The sequence below is a fragment of the Echiichthys vipera genome (assembly GCF_963691815.1).
Source record: "Echiichthys vipera genome assembly, chromosome: 17".
In the NCBI taxonomy this organism is placed as follows: domain Eukaryota; kingdom Metazoa; phylum Chordata; class Actinopteri; order Perciformes; family Trachinidae; genus Echiichthys; species Echiichthys vipera.
In genome coordinates, this window is record NC_139842.1 from 27,887,097 (window position 1) to 27,906,032 (window position 18,936).

Here is an 18,936-nt window from a genome sequence, read left to right on the forward strand (position 1 = left end):
TGTAGCGCCTTTAGCCTGATTGGAAGAACACACTATGACCCCTAAAATCTCCTTCCCCCCAGCCCAAGCAGACAGGAGGCTCCACACCACGGTGTAGAGCTCTCAAGTCACCCGGGCCAGGGCCGTCCACGGGATAGCACCCCCATCGGTGGACCAGAGACAACCTCTGCTTGTGGTCGCCCCCATGGAGGAAACACTGGAAAACCGAGGGGCTTAAACAGTATAATAAGATAAAAGGTATAGAAGCTGTCAAAACAGTAAAAGATAAAACAAATAAAAACTATGAGGGAATAAAAACAGTCAAAACAGTAAAATAAGATAAAAGAAATAGAAGCTAAGCTGCCTCCCCATATGTTTTGGTTCTTTCTTGTGGTATGGTTAAAAGGCCAGCACCGGAGGACCTCGGGGTCTAAGAAGGTGGATAGGGTAAAAGTATTGCAGATAAATAAGAAGGCCAGAGACCATTAAGACATTTAAAAACTAGTAAAAGAACCTTAAAATCGATCCTGAAGCAATTTCAAAACTCACCAAACTCACCCTGATCAGCCACCATCCTGCTAATCCCCTATCAGCTATTAATCTTCAACTTCACCTCCTCCACGTGATGTTTTGGGTTTTTAGCTGCTGTGGAAAGAAAGCCTATATAGACAGTGTGTGTGTGTGTGTGTGTGTGTGTGTGTGTGTGTGTGTGTGTGTGTGTGTGTGTGTGTGTGTGTGTGTGTGTGTGTGTGTGTGTGTGTGTGTGTGTGTGTGTGTGTGTGTGTGTGTGTGTGTGTGTGTGTGTGTGTGTGTGTGTGTGTGTCCACTGCAGAACTCATTTTAACAAGCCCATACAAAGATGCAGGTGCGCAGATCATTTCTCTGCAATGAGTTCTACGACACCACTGGACTGCCGGTACTATCATATTGACCAATAGTGCACATATATATATTTATATATATATATATAATATAACCTGTGTAAACACGTGTGCGAAGAATTTTATTAACCACTTTACAAACATTAGCTTAGGAGAGTCATAGTCATGCCGTTGTCAAATGAAAGTCAAGGGATTAACTCAGTGAACTACCAGTCACGTATCTGTCACCTTGTTGTAGTAAAACATATCTCAGAGTATTTCCTTTTTATGCAGTCTATGAGTATCTCTCTTAAAAACATAATCCTGTTTTCATTATCTGCAGTCACTATTGCAACCAACCAAGTTAACAGATTCACTCATTACACCGAACGACGGCAAGTCAGTCTGCTTTAAGTTTGATTCTGAAATCATCAAGTCAGTCTGCTTTAAGTTTGATTCTGAAATCATCAAGTCAGTCTGCTTTAAGTTTGATTCTGAAATTATCAAGTCAGTCTGCTTTAAGTTTGATTCTGAAGGTATCATGTAAGTCTTGTGTGGACACAATGTTTCAGTTTCCTCTGCTACAATGTTGCATAAGTGGCTGCTGCTAATGAAAACACATAAACATCTACTATCCTGGGCTATTTCCATCATAATTTCAGTCAAGGACTAGTCTATAAAACAAAGAACATTAATTCTTAACACAATGACATAATGCTGAGCTGTACTCAGACAGTATTCTGTGGTGTGAACGAGTTAAATTAGCTCATTTCCATCCGCTGATATCCTGAGTCTTGAACAAACAGCACAGTGTTATCAGACCATAGGTAACAATGTAATATAGTACAATGCCATTATGGTTCCATTATTCAAGACCAGGTGAATGGAATCAGCAGGTAGTGCAGAGCAGAGGGGAGTGGCAGAGTCTGAAATGACATAAGTTAGTTTTGGCAAAACAGGAAACGGACAGATAAAAAACTTAAGGCCTCAGTTCACACTTACTGTTGGATAGTAAGTTTAAAGATTTTGTTGCGACTCAAATCCACTCTTACATAGGGTTTAATGACACCCCTGATGTCAGCAGAGACACTCTGTGGGAAGCGCTTAAAGCTACTGTTCGAGGACAAGTGATATCTTATATTTCTCAAATGAGAAGGGCTGGACCGGCTAGGCTGGTGGAAATTATGCAGGATATGGTAAAACTTGATGGAACTTACTTCACCTCTCCATCCCCCCCTCTATATAAGAAACGGCTACTACTACAATCAGAACACAGCCTCTTAATGACACACGTAGTGGAGAGACAGCTGCAACAATCCAAACAAAACCTTTTTGAGCTGCCAGATAAGGCAGGGAGACTCCTGGTGCAGCAGGCCCGAGCAGCTAGTGCTTCAAGACTAATCCCTAAAATTCAACTACCAGACTGTAGTCACACTTCTGATCCAGTGATGATCAACAAGTCTTTTTCTGATTTTTACAACGCATTATATACTTCTGAATGCAGCCCAATTACTGCAGCGACCCCCAACCCCTTAGATTGCTTAACGTACCCTCAGATTGATAAAAACATTGCTAGGGAGCTAGGTATACCCATCTCTCTGTTGGAGGTGCACGAAGCGATCAAGTCTATGCAGAACAGGAAATCTCCTGGTCCCGACGGTTTTACTGTTCTTTAAGGCGCACTCGATGCTATTAGCTCCCATACTTTAAACATAGATTGTAAGATCCTTGCTAAGGTCCTCACCCTCCGCCTCCACAGTGTGATGTCAGAGAGCCTTCATATTAGAGAGACATCAACTCTTCAACACCAGAAGGCTGCTCAGCATCATATTCTCATATGGATCAGACACTCCTGAGGTCGTAGTGGCGCTGGAGACAGCCTTTGTCCGGGTGGAGTGCGGCTCCCTATTTTATATTTTGGAGAAATTTGGCTTTGATTCTAATTTTATTTCTTGGTTTAAGGTTCTGTATGTAACCCCCTCTGCATCTGTAAACACCAACAGCGTCCATTCAGCAATTTTCCCCCTCAGGCGGGGACCCGGCAGGGCTGCCCGCTCTCACCCTTGTTCTTCAACATAGCCAGAATGAGTTTGAAGGCATCACTGGTTTTGGCCTGCTCCATAAACTCTCCTTATATGCCGATGACCGTCTCCTTTTTATTTTAAACCCTACAACCTCCCTCCCCCCAGTTTTATCAATCCTGAATCAGTTTTGACACCTATCGGGGTATAAATTTAAAATATTTAGAGGAGTGGGTTATTCTTTGTCAACAACTTGGCGAGATCACTCCCACAATCTATATTCCCCTTTAAAACAGCTGACGAGGGGTTCAAGTATTTGGGGGTGTTTGTCACCAGCCCCTTCATGGACCCTTTTCAAAAGAACTTCCAGTCGCTATTGGATAAATGCATGTCAGACTTGTCTAGATGGGCAGGCCTCCCCCTGTCCCTTGCAGACCGGGTTAATCTTATTAAGATGGTGATTTTACCAAAGTTTCTGTACCTTTTTCAACACCTACCAATGTGTCTTAACAAATTGTTTTTCACTAACCTAGACCAAGAACTCAACGTCTTTATCTGGCAAAATATCTTTATCTGGCCAAAAAACAATTCTTCAACTCCCTAAACCTGAAAGTGGACTAGCACTCCCTCATTTCCGCCACTACTTCTGGGTATGCAACATTAATAAACTTTTATATTGGCTCTGCGATGAAGTTGCAGACAGCTCTCCGGCATGGGCTCATACTGAGATAGAATCTTCCTCCTGAGCTTTGCAATCTATGATACTTATGTTACATGTTATTCGGTTACTTTTTTAAATTTATTGTTTTATTGTGACCGCGCCTGGGTTGTTGTTCTGTTTTTTTCTGTGATTTTCTTTTTTTTTTCACCTTAAAGCAGACATACTGTACATGTGTTCTACCTTTTTCTGTGCTCTGCTCTGCAAAAAGTAATAAAAAAATTGAAAAACACAAAACAAAACTTTGTTACAGAGACAATCACAACTAAATCTGATTGGATAACTTTATTTTCAAGGTTTTAGGACATTGACACTGTTATTTATGAAGCAAATATGAAATTAAAATTAGAATTAAAAGAGATAATTATTATTAACTCAAATAAATTAAATATGACTCTAAAAATTGCCCTTAGGTGTGAATGGTTGTCTGTCTCTGTTCGTCTCTATGTGCCCTGTGATAGACTGGTGTCCTGTCCAGGGTTTACCCCGCCTCACGCCCGTTGTCAGCTGGGATCGGCTCCAGCCCCCCGCGACCCCGACCCCGGGATAAGCAGTTGAAGATGAATTAATTAATTTACTGATAGAGGGTACCCCTCTGACACACACACACACACACACACACACACACACACACACACACACACACACACACACACACACACACACACACCTCCCATGATTGACCCATGGGTATCTGCATTGCACAAGAAGCATGTTACTCTCATGCTTCACCCAGCTAAACAGACATATGTACACACCAGACACACTTGCTGCCATTCTTACTCCTCCAATTTCTTCCTGTTTTCATGACATGACTCTGGTAACCTTTATGGGCAGCCTCCTGTTGTTTCTGTGTGTGTGTGTGTGTGTGTGTGTGTGTGTGTGTGTGTGTGTGTGTGTGTGTGTGTGTGTGTGTGTGTGTGTGTGTGTGTGTGTGTGTGTGTGTGTGTGTGTGTGTGTGTAGTTTGAGAAAGCATAGGGGAGACGGTTCTCACACCAGTTACTTTTTCAGCTATGAGGGTCACTGAGCTGTCAGTATCGTTCTTTGTGTACATATGAGTGTTCACTAGGGATGAGCGAGTACATCATTATCTGTATCCATTTACCATATGAATTATCTGTATACTTACTCAGACTGGGCGGAGCCTTACCAGGAAGTGGATAGAATTTAACTCGGTATTGGGTAAGGTTGCCTTGAACAACAAGAAAAAAGTATTGTAAAATGTAATGAACAAGAGTTTTCATACTCAACATAACTTTCTTTTTTTAACTTTAACTTAACTTTTTTCTTTTTTTTGGTTAATTTTTATTTCCACAGGGAATCTGGCATCTGGGCGCATGCGCACGCTGCCAGAAAAGTTTGGCTGTTAGTGTTTTATTTGTGTTTTATTGTTTTACGTCTGTTGTGTCTGGGATAATAAGATCCCAAGTGACTTAGCTGTGCGCTGTGCTTTTCACTGAAGCGACATGGATCTTTTTTGCGTCGTATCGCTATTTTTGCTACCTTTCCTGTTTTACCTGGATATCATCTCTGCCTGCCCGGCCAGGAGGCAATACGGTAGAAGTGAGTTGCTACTACTCAACCTTGTGAGTCCGACTGGTGTGTCAGACATCAAGCTACAGATCCCTGGTCTCATCCGAAGATATCCTGATAACATCTATGGAGAAACAGGGGGGAAGAGGAAAAGGAAAAGGGGAAAGCGAGGAGGCGCTCGGCTACGACTGAGGAAGATGCGGCTTAACCACATTTCACTGCCCTCAATGATCTTGGGGAATTCCGATCCCTAAGAAATAAAATTGATGAACTACAGGGGAATGCCCGCTTTCTTAAGGACTACAAAGACTGCTGTGTGATGGCGTTTACGGAGACCTGGTCAACCGAACGCGACCAGGACTCAGGCCTGATGATCAGTGGCTTTGGAGCACCGCACCACCTAGATCGGTGAAGTGACGAAAAAAACTCAGGGGTAGGGGTATGTCTTTATATTAACCAAAGATATTGTACCTCGGTTACAGTGAGAGAACGCATCTGTACCCCTGATGTGGAACTTTTATCAGTGTCGTTAAGCCCCTTTTACCTACCGCGTGAGTTTCCTCAGCTCTTCATTACAGTTGTGTGTATCCACCCCAGAGCACACGCCCCCTCTGCTTGTAAAACTGTTAACAAAGTGGTACAAAAACTGCAATCCATCCCTCCTGACGCCCCGGCTTTTATACTCGGTGACTTCAACCACGTTTCCCTTAAAAGTCGGTCCCCAATTTTCTCCAGTATGTAACTTGTCCTACAAGACGGGATAAGACTCTTGATCTCTGCTATGGGTCAGTAAAGGAGGCATATAAATCACGTCCGCTGCCTCCTCTGGGCCATGGAGACCACAATTGTGTGTATCTCATGCCCACATACAGAACTGTTTTGAAGGGGGAAAAGGTCTCTAGGAAGGACATCAGAAATTGGACAGAAGAGTCGGTGCAGTGTCTACAGGCCTGTTTCGACTGCACTAATTGGGATATGTTTATAGAGGCATGTGGGGGAGATTTGGATCAGTTAGCCGATGCAACATGTTCCTATGCCGCATTCTGTAGAGACATGATTATACCAAGCAAAAGGGTAAAAATGTACTCTAATAACAAGCCATGGGTCACCAAATCGGTTAAATCCTGCATTCAGGCTAAGAAACTATAAAAACTATAAAAACAATCGATAAAACAATCCTGGAAAATAAAATGGTTGCAAATAACTTAGGCTCTGCCTGTCCAAGGATGAAAGCCATTGCAGGCATCAGTAACTTAAAAAATATAAGCACTGTCACTTTAGAAGATTTTGATGCAGATCCTAAACTTGCAAATGCTTTTAATCATTTCTTTTCTCAATTTGATACTTGTGATTTTAGTAGAGAAATACAGGAACTTAGCCATCAATTAGCTGACCAGAACCACTTCATAATTGAAGAAGGGCATGTGTAAAAAGTATTCTCTTCCATAAACCCAAATAAAAGCTATGGACCTGACAATATCTCTGGTAGACTGCTTAAGTTGTGTTCTAAAGAACTCTGCTCAATTTTTAATTATATATTTAATAAGTCCTCACAGAATCAGCATGTTCCAAAATGTTGGAAGGATGCAGTAGTTGTTCCAGTTCCCAAGACAAGCTGCCCCAAAGCACTGAATGATTTTACGCCTATTGCACTGACATCTATTATCATGAAAACTTTTGAGAAAATAGTAAGAAATGACATCTTAAAAAAGACTGAGTCTGATATTGACCAATATCAGTTTGCCTATAGGCCACACAGAGGGGTTGAGGTTGCCACAGCCACTCTGATGAACATGCTTTTTAAACATCTGGAAGAAAAGGGAACACATGCTCAGCTTTTATTTATAGATTTCTCCTCTGCTTTTAACACAATTCAACCTCACATCTTAACAGAAAGACATTTAGAGCAATTTGATTTGAGTAAAAATCTTGTTGGCTGGGTTTTAGATTTTTTAACTGACAGGACACAAAGAGTGTGAGGCAATGGAATACTGTCTGATCAGATATGTTCCTCCACTGGCTCCCCTCAGGGCTGTGTTCTGTCTCCTCTCCTGTTCATCCTCTACACCAACATGTGTCACAGCAACAGAGAAGACAGATTTATTTTAAGTATGCAGATGACTCTGTCATTGTGAGCCTGCTACAAGGGAATGAAACAGGTCATGGTCCAGTTGTCCAGGATTTTGTAGACTGGTGTGACGGGTCCTTTCTACAAATGAACATTTCCAAAACAAAAAACATGTGCATTGATTTTAGGAAACTCATCATGGCTAAGGAAATCATCAGCATAAAGGGTCAAGCAGTGGAGTGTGTCAACAAATATAAATACCTGGGGACCATTATCGACAATAATTTAAACTTTGAGGCAAACTGTGAGGCTGCATACAAAAAGGGGAACCAGCGGCTTTACTGTCTGAGGAAATTGTCCTCCCTCCACATCGACAGAAAGTTGCTCACTATGTTTTACCGCTGCTTCACTGAATCTGTACTCTCTTTTAACCTGGTCTCTTGGTTCAGCAACCTACCCCTGAAAAATAAAAATTCCCTAAACCAAATTGTGAGGTGGGCTAGTAGGCTGATTGGAGAGCCACAGCTGAACCTGGAATCCCTACACAGCAGGCAGTTATAGAGGCTAGTTGGGCCAATCTTAGAGGATAGATCCCACCCACTACACAGCAAATTTCAGCCTCTCCCATCCGGCCATAGGTACAAAATGCCTGCCTGCTAAACTAAAAGATACAGAGGCAGTTTTGTTCCCTCAGCTGTCATAATATTAGATAACACTTGGGCTATTAGACTACACACTAATTTATCAAACTTATTGACTGCACAGCCTTCTTAATGTATTCATATATTTATTACTTATTCTGGCTTAGCTGCGAGAATCTGTTAGGATGACTTTTATTCTGTATTTTATCCCCTGAAATATGTGTATGTATATATATATATATATATATATATATATATATATATAGACAAGAATAGAAATACTTTATTGTACACAAGCTGGGAAATTGCACTGCAGCAGCATTACACACAGACACAGAAACAGTAATATAAAAGATACCTAAAAAATAAAATGTATAAATAAGCGTACTAACTGTAGTGCAAATGTCAACATATAATAATCTAAGGTGCAGTGGACAGATTATGAGAAAAATATAAGGTGCTTGCGATTGTATTGTTCTGAACAGTTTAACTGTTATTGTACAGTGTGATGGCATGTGTCAGGAAAGATTTCCAGTATCTGTCCGTTCGACAGCGGCGCTCGAACAGCCTGTGTGAGAAGGTGCTCCGTTGTCTGACCACTGTGTGATGGAGAGGGTGCTGATCATTGTCTATGATGGCTAACAGTTCATTCAGCGTTTTCCTCTCCACCATGGACTACAAAGACTCCAGCCTGAGACCAAGTACAGAGACAGCCTTCTGGAAGGTATGGAGCATGCAGCAAAGGACCACAGGTCGGACATTCCATCCGGAATCCATGCACAGATCATTTTCTGCACTGTGTTCTTCTACACCACTATTAAAGTGTCTACTCTACATTGCCATGTTGTGGTGGTGTCTGTACTACCACACGTCACATCCAGCTGAGAGCTACATCGAATCTGCAAACGGATACATCTCAGGGGAGAAAAGAGGCCCTGCTCTTCAATAGGGCCCCTTTTTACTTGGTCAAACGGCATCCTGAGCAACTCACATGCAAGTTAGGGGTGTTTTTGGCAAGATAGACCCGCGTCATTCAGGGTAGTCGACCATAGTGGAAACACCTATTATTATTATTATTATTATTATTATTATTATTATTATTACTATTATTATTATTATCATTATTATTTTACTAAATGAATTGCCTTTTTGAGGGCCTTTACATATCTAAAATGTCCCCAAAGTTTACAAACCTGGAAAGTTGCTAAAATTGAGCCCCTTGATGAGGTTTCACCTAGAGTTACAACAATCGGTAGGCTCATAGAGAGTGAGGAGATGCAAAGAAAAGCCTCGAGGAGCCATATCCTAAACCAAACAGGAAATCAGCCATTTTGAGTCAAATATGCAAATTTAGTCGATATTTGGCCTTTTGGAGGTGCCGTACTCTTCCTAGAGACTTAACCCGATCAACTTCAAAATTGGCCCGTCCCATCTCAAGACCCTTGTGATCAACGTAATTTCATCTTGTAACCTAATTATGCAGCGTGTGGCCGTGGCGTGGCGGTGAATATTGGCATTTTTACTTGAAATAGGAAGTAGCTAAAAACTTAAGCATAAATTGTCAAACCTTCTCCAGGCTTCTGATGGTTGATAAGAGTCCGGCCCTGAACAGAACCACATCTCAATATTCACTCATAGTCAGAGCGCCCCCATACAGGAAATATGTGGATGAACTCCTCCAAGAGATTCACCCGATCGGCTTCAAAATCTGCCTGTTCCATCTAAAGACCATAGTGATCAAAGTTACCTCATTTGGTAACCTAATTCTGGAGGGTGTGGCCGTGACGTGGCAGGGAACATTGGCGTCACATCAGAGAAGAGAAAGTACCTAAAACTTGAGCAATAATTGTCCAATCTGCCCCAAATATCTCATGCATGACAAGAGCCCCACCTATCGTTTAATTCTTCTGGAGAGTGTAGCCGTGGCGTGGCGCAAATATTGGTGTCACGGTAAAAAACAGCGTGTACCGCCTAAAGACCTCAGTGATCAAAGTTACCTCATATCGTTTGGCCTGGCGACGAATATTGGCATCCTGAAACCGGAAGTTGCTGTAACTTTAGCATACAGTGTCCAATCTTCACCGTGTTTTTTGGGGGGGCGTGACAAGACGCCTCGGGGAATTTCCCCTCTGGGATGACTTAAGTTTAATTGATTGATTGACCCCCAGCTTGAACACACCAACAACTCAATATTAACTCAAAGCCAAAGCGCCACCTGTTGGCAACAGGAAGTCAGCCTAATATGACAAACTTCATCCGATTTACATATCATTTCTGTTCTTCATTTGATGTACAGCACTCTCTAGCACCACACAGTGGACGCAAGAAGTGAGGCAGGTTATGAAACAGGAAGTTGCTGTAACTTTAGATGCATTGTCCAATCGTCACCGAATTTCTGAGGCATGACAAGACCCCAAGCCTAAACTAACCACCGTCTCAATGTTAGCCACAGCGCCACCTATTGGTAACAGGAAGTCAGCCTATGACAAACTTCATCTGATTCACATCAAATTTCCAATGTTTGTTCATTTAATATACAGCAAGGCAAAGCAAGTTTGATAGGCTCTCTCTAGAGTCAGGCAGTGGATGCAGGAAGTGGGGAAGGTTATGAAACATACATTGTCCAATCTTCACCAGATTTCTGAGGCATGACAAGACCCCCAGCACTAACTCAATATTAACTCACAGCCAAAGCGCCACCTTTTGGCAACAGGAAGTCAGCCTAATACGACAAATTTTCAATGTGTGTTACCTCATATCGTTTTGTTTTTCTGGAGGGTGTGGCCATGGCTTGGTGGTGAACATTGGCGTCAAATCAGACCACAGAAAGTCACTATAACTTGAGCAATAGTTTTCTAATCAGCCCCAGATGTCTCATGCATGACAAAAGCCCCGCCCTGAACAAACCTAGATGACATCATTGACTCATAGTGACAGCGCCCCCTATTGGCACAACTTAAATTACAGCCCCTCCTCCAGAATGGACTACTTTTATGAAAATTGGTAGGCATATATAACACCTCCAGGCGTACAAAAAAGCCTCTTGGAGCTATATCCTAAACTCAACAGGAAGTTGGCCATTTTGGATCTTATAGCCATTTTTCTATATTTGCACTAGTCATACTTTAACAAACTCCTCTTCACGTTTGAATCCCATCACCTTCAACAAGCCTGTGAATGTTCTCATTTGTCCAGGTCATCGTTATCCTCAAAGCAATTTCAGTCAAAAGTAACTGGACTTGGTTATTTGTCTAGGAAGACGTTTCACCTCTCATCCAAGAGGCTTCATCAGTTCATGTACGCATCTGACCAGGCTGGGACTGACCAGATTTACATCAAAATTTCAATTTGAATTTCCCCTCGGGGTTGAATAACCCCAGCCTGAACACACCAACAACTCAATATTAACTCACAGGCACAGCCCCCCCTGTTGGCAACAGGAAGTCAGCCTAATACGAAAAACTTGTCTGTTCTTTATTTGATTTACAACAAGGCAAAGCATGTTTGGTAGGTGCTCTCTAGTGCCACACAGTAGACCCAGGAAGTGGGGCAGGTTATTAAACAGGAAGTTGCAAATTAAGCATACATCGTGCATACATATTTGATGGGTCTCGTGCATGGGCATGGCAAAATGCCTTGGAATCTCAGCCTGAACAAATCTATGGGACAATATTTACTTATAGCCATACCGCCCCCTGCTGGTAACAGGAAATTACATGTTTTATACTTTTATGTCCTCGACCTAACTGGTTCATCACATCCTCCTCAAAAGTGGTGATGAAAGCCTTAAGATGTGAATGATGCTTCATTGTGAACATGGGACGATGTTGTGTAACGGCAAAGCTGTGGCGGCACGGCGAATTTCGTTGAAATGCCATGACAAAAGACACCACTGAAACAGCACACCAGGTTTTCAGATCTTTTCCAAACATGTTTGATAAGAGACCCGCCTAAACACATGTGTAGGACAATTTTGAATCATTGTCATAGGGCACCCTACTGGCAACAGGAAGTTACATTTTATATTTTGATGTTCTTTTCCTAGCCTGTTAAACAAATTCACCTCAAATCCTGTCAGCACATACTTATACCTTCATGATGCTAGATCATGTAGCTTTTGACTTTTCATCAAACTCTGTTGTCATGGCGACCCTCTCCGTGACACAGGAAATGGTTGTAACTTCAACATACATTGTCCAATAAGCCCTAAATTGCTCATGATTCATAGCAGTCCAGGCATAGCGCCCCCTACTGGCAACAGGAAAAATGACAAATATCTACCGATTTACATGAAACTTACATTGTGGGTTCTACACTTGATCGAGGGAAACATGATGCATGTTTTGCATATGTTTGGAAATAGCTCAGCAGCCATTTTGTGCCGCCCGCCATAAACAGGAAGTCGTTCTAACTTTAGCATGAATTTCCCAAACTGCACCACATTTCCCAGAGATGATAAGAGTAAAGATTTACATGAAATTTTCAATATCTAATGCACACTGCTGCGAGTGCCTGCAACTAGCCTACTCCCCGACATGCACCAGGTGCGAGGGCCCGTTCATTGCTGCTTGCAGCTTTGATTAGGGCCCGAGCACCGACCAAGTCGGCGAGGACCCTGTTGTAATGAGAATGATTAATAATATTGTTATTATTATTATTATTAGGATTAGGGCCCGAGCACCGACTAAGTCGGCGAGGACCCTATTGTAATTGGAATGATTATTATTATTATTAGGGCCAGAGCACCGACAAAGCTGGCGAGGACCTTATTGTTATTGGAATGATTATTATTATTATTATTACTATTATTGTTATTATTCCTGACGCCAGTTGGCGGCGCTCTGCTTATGACTAAATATTGAGATGCAAATGTGTTCAGGCCTGAACTGCTATGAATCATGAGAAATTTTGGACAATATTTGTTGAAGTTACAGCCACTTCCTCTTTCATGGCAAAGGATGGTCGCCACGACAACGGAATTTAATGAAAAGCCAAAAGCTACATGATCTAGCCTCATGAAGGTCTTAAGTATGTGCTAACAAGATTTGACTATGATTCAAAATTGTCCTACAGCTTTGTGTTCAGGGCGGCTCAACCATGTGAAGTTTGGAAAAGATCTGAACACCTGGTGTGAAGTTCTAGCAATGTCTTTTGTCATGGCATTTCATGGAAATTTGCGGCACTGCCCCAGCTGTGACGTCAAACGACATCTTCACATTTTCACAATGAAGCATCATTCACGTCTTAAGGCTCTCATCACCACTTTTGAGGAGGATGTGATGAACCAGTCAGGCCGAGGACATCGAAGTATAAAACATGTAATTTCCTGTTACCAGCAGGGGGCCGATGACTACACGTAATGTCACATAAATGTGTTCAGGCTGAGAGTCCAGATTGGAGAATGTATGGTCATGTTAAAGACCACTTCCTGGTTCATGGTGTGGGGGTGAAATTTGAGGCCCCGCCACGGCTAGGCTGATAATGAAAATGCGTATGTTCCGCAATTTAGCTTTGGCCATGTCTTGAAGGTGTACAGACCAACTTTGAAGTCATTCCGTGGAACTGGAAACTATCTTTCTATTTCTATCCATCCTATTTCTGGCATCCTGTGGTTCACTGACACACTTCTTTATTTTTACAGTAGTACTTTCGATGACTTAATGGTTTATATTTTTTTTTTCAGTCTGACGACATCTTTATCTATCCATATTTAGTCCAAACGTGTATCCAAACCACAAAAGAGACATGAAATTAGAGAAACCTAAACATAACCACAGTTCAATTAACACCTTTGTGACACTGTCAACAAGAACAGAGCACATGTATAACAGTAATTTTAAATTATTCTATATCTATTTTCTTTCAGCAGAAGTGACAAATGCCACAGCGTAGCAGCTTTTTTCTGTCAATCATGCAAGTTCCAATTCACTGTTTGAGCCAGTGAAGGCAGTTTTACAGTATAACAGCCGCAAATAGATATGACACAGGCTCCTTTAAATATTAGTGCGCTGGTTTCATACAGACGGACTGTGGGAAATGTTAGCACTCTGAGCTCATCCCTTGAAGAAGCACTGATGAAGCGCTGTAATCTGAGACAAGACGTCTTGCTAACTCCCGAACAGCTGCTGAAGTCTGATTCTTGGTTGACAGTTGATATTTACAAGGGTGGATATTTACCATTTAGCACATGGAGTGTGCAATCTGCAAGATCAATAAAAAAGCATGTTTGGGATTGCAACCAATGAGAAAAGATTAGCCTTCTGTTCTGGTTTAAAGCAAAGACATACAGAAAACATTTTGTATTGTTATAGCAGGGTCCAGACACTTCCTGAACGTATGTCATTAGCATGAGATTGCCAGGCAACCAGCAGAGACTCCGGGAATTTGCATTATAAATTACTTAAAACCACAAGTAAAATGTATATTTGGACATATCCAGATTAGCTTTTGGTCTGTCTCCAGTCTTTATGCTAAAATAAGCTAACTGTTCGCTGAGTGCACCTTTAAATTTAGCGTACAGATGTGAGTGCTAGGACCTTTGTTTCTACCTGGTGTGTATTCCAGTAAGCATGTCAACAGTGTATGAAGGAGCTAAACCATTCATAGATTTAAAAACAATAAGAAGTATTTTAAAATTAATTATTTCTGTCACTGGGAGTGACTGAGGAGAAGTTAAATTAGTTATAGTCTCATACTTTTTGTTTCTAGTTAATAGTCTGGCGGCAGCATTCTGAATAAGCTGGAGTTTATTTAACACCTGCTTTGTCAGTCCAGCATTACTGTACTGGAGGTTTTGGTCAGATATACATATATATAGACACAGTGTAACTTTATTGTCTCAAACATATGCTTAGGGGATTCATATATCGTGTTATTTCCAGTTTTTACTCTCATTCCAGAAATCTGTGTCTGCATCATATATTAGTAATTAAAACTCAGGTCAAGGGCTGCAGTGTTCACAACGCCCCATGCACAAAAACAGGATATGACCATGAGCTGTCTTTAGCCTTTTGATGAGTTGCAGGGCATTCCTGACCTTGCTGGCACACGCTCACAAACAACATTGAGCTCATGGGGTGTAAATAGCAGAGTGGGAGGGACAGTGCAGGACAGCTGGAATATATAAATAAGAGAGGTACTGTCTCACATCCATCCACATTACCCAATAGAAGACTTACTAAGATAAACTCAGTAAGATATCAGGTCTCACTCTTCAGCCAGACAATTAATACACAACACCTTGCCGGTTTGCAAGAACTGCGCTCTAAAGCTGACATGATGTCCCAGCATGCAGCCTTGGCCAGCCTGTTTGATGATGACGCTTTCTTAAGCCAGGAGCGGCTGCTGTGGCCACTGCGCCATGATGCCCTGTCCTTACTGCAGCAAGACTTCTTCAACCAAAGAACCAAACTGGCCGTAAGCCTTCTGAGGGAGCTTCATCATGTGCCCCACCCGCTCCAACTTAGACACATGCCCCTCATTTCCTCCACTTTGTCGAGGTATGTACAGTAAATGTGTAGCTAAGTAGTAGTACCACCTGAGTAACCTAGTCAACTAACTGGTTTGCTGTAGTCCAAATCAATGAAAGAGTTAAAGTTGATGCGTTATCCACATGATGTTTCAAGTTAACCAAAATAAAGGTCTTGGTGTGGTTGTGAGTCCAGACATGAGTACAATTGCTGTGCTTAGATCTGCACAAACAATTTCTACCAATAAACCAGTCTGATTCAATGGGGCAATTCAACGCAGGTTTAAAAATAAAAACCGGTGGAGTCATGGAGCTGATTCTGATCTAGATTATTCCTCTCTTTCAGGCTGAGTGACGGGAAAGAGCAGCAGAGAGAGACTCCCAGCACATATCTGCACAAGAAAGCTCAGCAGATATCAGAAAACAAGGGTGACCTCCTGGTGACCCTAGATGCTCGCGGTTATGCCCCAAACGACATCACGGTGAAACTGGAGGGGCGTAGCCTGGCGGTGGTGGCCATGAAGCAGGCCGGAGCAGAAGAGAGCCAGTCATGCTCCTCATCCTCCTCTTGTGCCTCCTTCGGCTCCTCTGCCTCGTCTCAGGTGGGATTCCTCCAAAAGATTGACCTTCCCACTCACCTGGATATGTCTGGCCTCTCCTGTTCCCTGATGGATGATGGACAGCTGTGTATCCATGTCCCCGTAACCAAGCAGCCAATCAGTGAGGAGCATGAGGTTCCCATTCGATTCAGGACATCGCTGGAATTTCCCATAACTAAGGACATGATGGAGGAGGAACACATAGACTAACACACACCCTTCACAAACTGAAAACCCAATGTTAAATAAATATACATGTTGCTATGCCCACACACATACACACTTCCATTACCAGACTGTCTAGAATGAGTAAAGTTTACCGTAAGAAAATGAAGAGAAAATGTATTTTATAATTATTTGCAGTTTGTATAAACTATTTGAATAAAATAGTGTCTGATTTTTAGAAAATTATATTCTGATGTTACAGCGGTGTCTCCAAGATGCAGGTTTTTAATAAAAAAAATAGATATGGCTCCTTTTGTACTGGATTTTTGTAACCTACAGATGGTGCCAGCAATCAACTGACAAAAAGGAGGTGAAAGAGAGAGATCTTTTTTTTTTTTTTGAATGAACTTTATTTTTAGTTCTTTTTTCAAATAATCATCTGAATACAAATATATTCAAACTCTTACTCCTTAGAGTAAATACATAAATGGATAAATAAATACTTGATTCCCATGAGCACATCTCCAAACTGAAGTGTGTGGTTTTCCACAGAACACAATATCTGATTAAAACACCAAACCTGCTGGAATGAGTCCAGATCTCTTGCTGCTTTGTAATATTTAAGATCAGCGAGGAGTCTGTACTTTATCATATTTATACACACAGTGACAGGTTCAACGATAAAACCATCCTCCACCTTCCTCCTTCAGCCAAAATACACCGACATCTTGGCCTACACTAAAACGTAGGTAAGTAGGTAGGTAAACGTAAGTTTAAAAACTGGCTTTTGTTCTTGTTTTGCCGTGTGTATTTAGCAAGAGAGAGAGAGAGAGAGAGAGAGAGAGAGAGAGAGAGAGAGAGAGAGAGAGAAATAAAGAGAGATGGACACTGCATGAAAAGTGGGATTTGCATCATCACTGTACTGGAAGTTTTAGTCAGATACACATGATAGATACAACTGCCAAGAATTGCAGAAGGCTGCATATTGTGCTACCCTCAGCGAGACCAGCTCCGACATCATGTGACCCTGAAGCAGCCAAGAGACCCTTCATTCAAATGTTATAGTGTGTGACCCAGACCAAGGGAACACAAGGTGATTTTTTAAATTGTTTTTAATAAAGCTTTGATTGATTATATATGTTCCTTCCGATGTCTCTTTGATTCTCAATAAACTGCTATTGTGACAGGTTTAGTTAATAATATAATAATAGCAATACTGATACTTAGTAGTAGCAGTCTTCACATAAGTTGCATTATTATTATTATTAATAGTAGTCGTAGTAGTAGTATAATTATTATTATTATTAAAATGGGATGGGCAAAAAAACACATGCCCCAAAGCTGACCAATGAGTGAGGTATTTGCTGTCCAATTACAGGTGATTTTACTTTCGAACTGTCTGTTGTTTCATCCAATGGTTATTTGTATCATTTAGGCAGGCATGAAGAGTGTGACGTTGAAATGTTAATTAGAGCTATTCGCATCTAGCGGGGCTGCGCGTCCCCATGTCCACCACCGCCCGTATGTTTCCGACAGTTACGGGCGAACTTCGCAGTGAACTGCTGATAACTGCCAGGGATCAGGGACATTTGCAGGAATTATCAGGTATTCAGGGGCCGATAATCTGGGTTTTCATGCAGTGTCAGTGCTGAGAGTAATGATGAGCTCAATTTATTTGTGTCTGATGGGAAACATTATATCGGGCCTAGGAATGGGAGCATAATGAACCCAACGTGTGTAAAGTAGTCAGTTAAATTTGTAGGAGCAAGTGTCATGCTTTGGGGGATGATTTCTGCGGAAGGAGTCGGGCCTCTTGTTGTCAGACCTGGGCAGGAACGAGGACTCAGATGCGGAGGTACGCAGGTCAAACTGGTATTTATTAAATCCAAAACGTATGGCTCTGAGCCAATAAAAAAATGTTGCTCCGAACAGGAGGAAAAAACAATTATCAAAGTTAACAAATAAAACACAAAAACAAAGTTGCCCCGACCAGGAGGAAAAACAATTATCAAAATAAACAAATAAAACACAAAAACAAAGACGCTCCGACCAGGAGGAAAAACAATTCAAGAAGTTGGCAAAAAGCCAACTCCTGACAGCCCAGGGAGTTCAGGATGAGCCTGGAATAAATCATCGATCAGGCTGGGGTCCATGATGTGGCGAGATGGAACCCACTGTCTTTCTTCGGGTCCATATGCTTCAAAGTCCACCAGAAACTGTCTGCCCCAGCGCCAGTTGCGTACTGCCAATAACCGCTTAACCTTGTACACTGGTCCCCCGTCGATCACCTCCAGGGGTGGAGGTGGTGCCGCTGCCGGCACCACGGAGCTTTCCTTTGCTGGTTTCACCTGGCTGACGTGAAAGGTGGGGTGTACGTGAAGAGACCTGGGCAGACGAAGTCGGACCGCCACAGGTCTGACAAGTCTGGTGACTGGGAAAGGACAGACGAATCATGGAGCCAGTTTCTTGGACGGGACCCTGAGGCGTAGGTCCTTGGCTGACAGCCAAACTTTCTGGCCTGGCTGATATGCTGGAGCAGGGCGTCTCTTGCCGCTCGATCCCCCTGCCGAATCAGTACTTGACGGGCGGCTGCCCAGATGCAGCGGCATCATCGAACCATGGCATTGGCTGAGGGGGCCGACACCTCCAACATTCTCTGGAAAGAGAAGTGGCTGATAACCAAAAGCACAGTAAAAAGGGGAAAAACCAGTAGCTGATTTAGGCAATGAATTGTGTGCATTCTCAACCCAGACCAGGTGCCTGCTCCATGTGGAGGGATTCTGTGAGACCAGGCATCGGAGGCCGGTTTCCAGTTTTTGGTTGAGGCGTTCAGTCTGACCGTTGGCTTCCGGGTGGTAACCTGAAGTCAGGCTGGCCTTGGCG

General features: G+C 42.3%; 1 protein-coding gene across 1 annotated transcript; it reads left to right on the forward strand.

The window, feature by feature from the left end:
- The first annotated feature begins 14,996 nt into the window (after positions 1 to 14,996).
- hspb9 (heat shock protein, alpha-crystallin-related, 9) lies at positions 14,997 to 16,329 on the forward strand. The gene is made up of 2 exons (XM_083931937.1): positions 14,997 to 15,320; positions 15,636 to 16,329. Exons 1-2 carry the CDS (start codon positions 15,097 to 15,099, stop codon positions 16,096 to 16,098), a joined length of 687 nt encoding a protein of 228 aa, XP_083788063.1. The 5' UTR covers positions 14,997 to 15,096; the 3' UTR covers positions 16,099 to 16,329.
- Positions 16,330 to 18,936: the final 2,607 nt, after the last annotated feature.

Coding starts and splice junctions, on each gene's coding strand:
- hspb9 (XM_083931937.1), top strand. CDS start 15,097: ATGATGTCCCAGCATGCAGCCTTGGCCAGCCTGTTTGATGATGACGCT. Junction 15,321..15,635: donor ATTTCCTCCACTTTGTCGAG/GTATGTACAGTA, acceptor CCTCTCTTTCAG/GCTGAGTGACGGGAAAGAGC.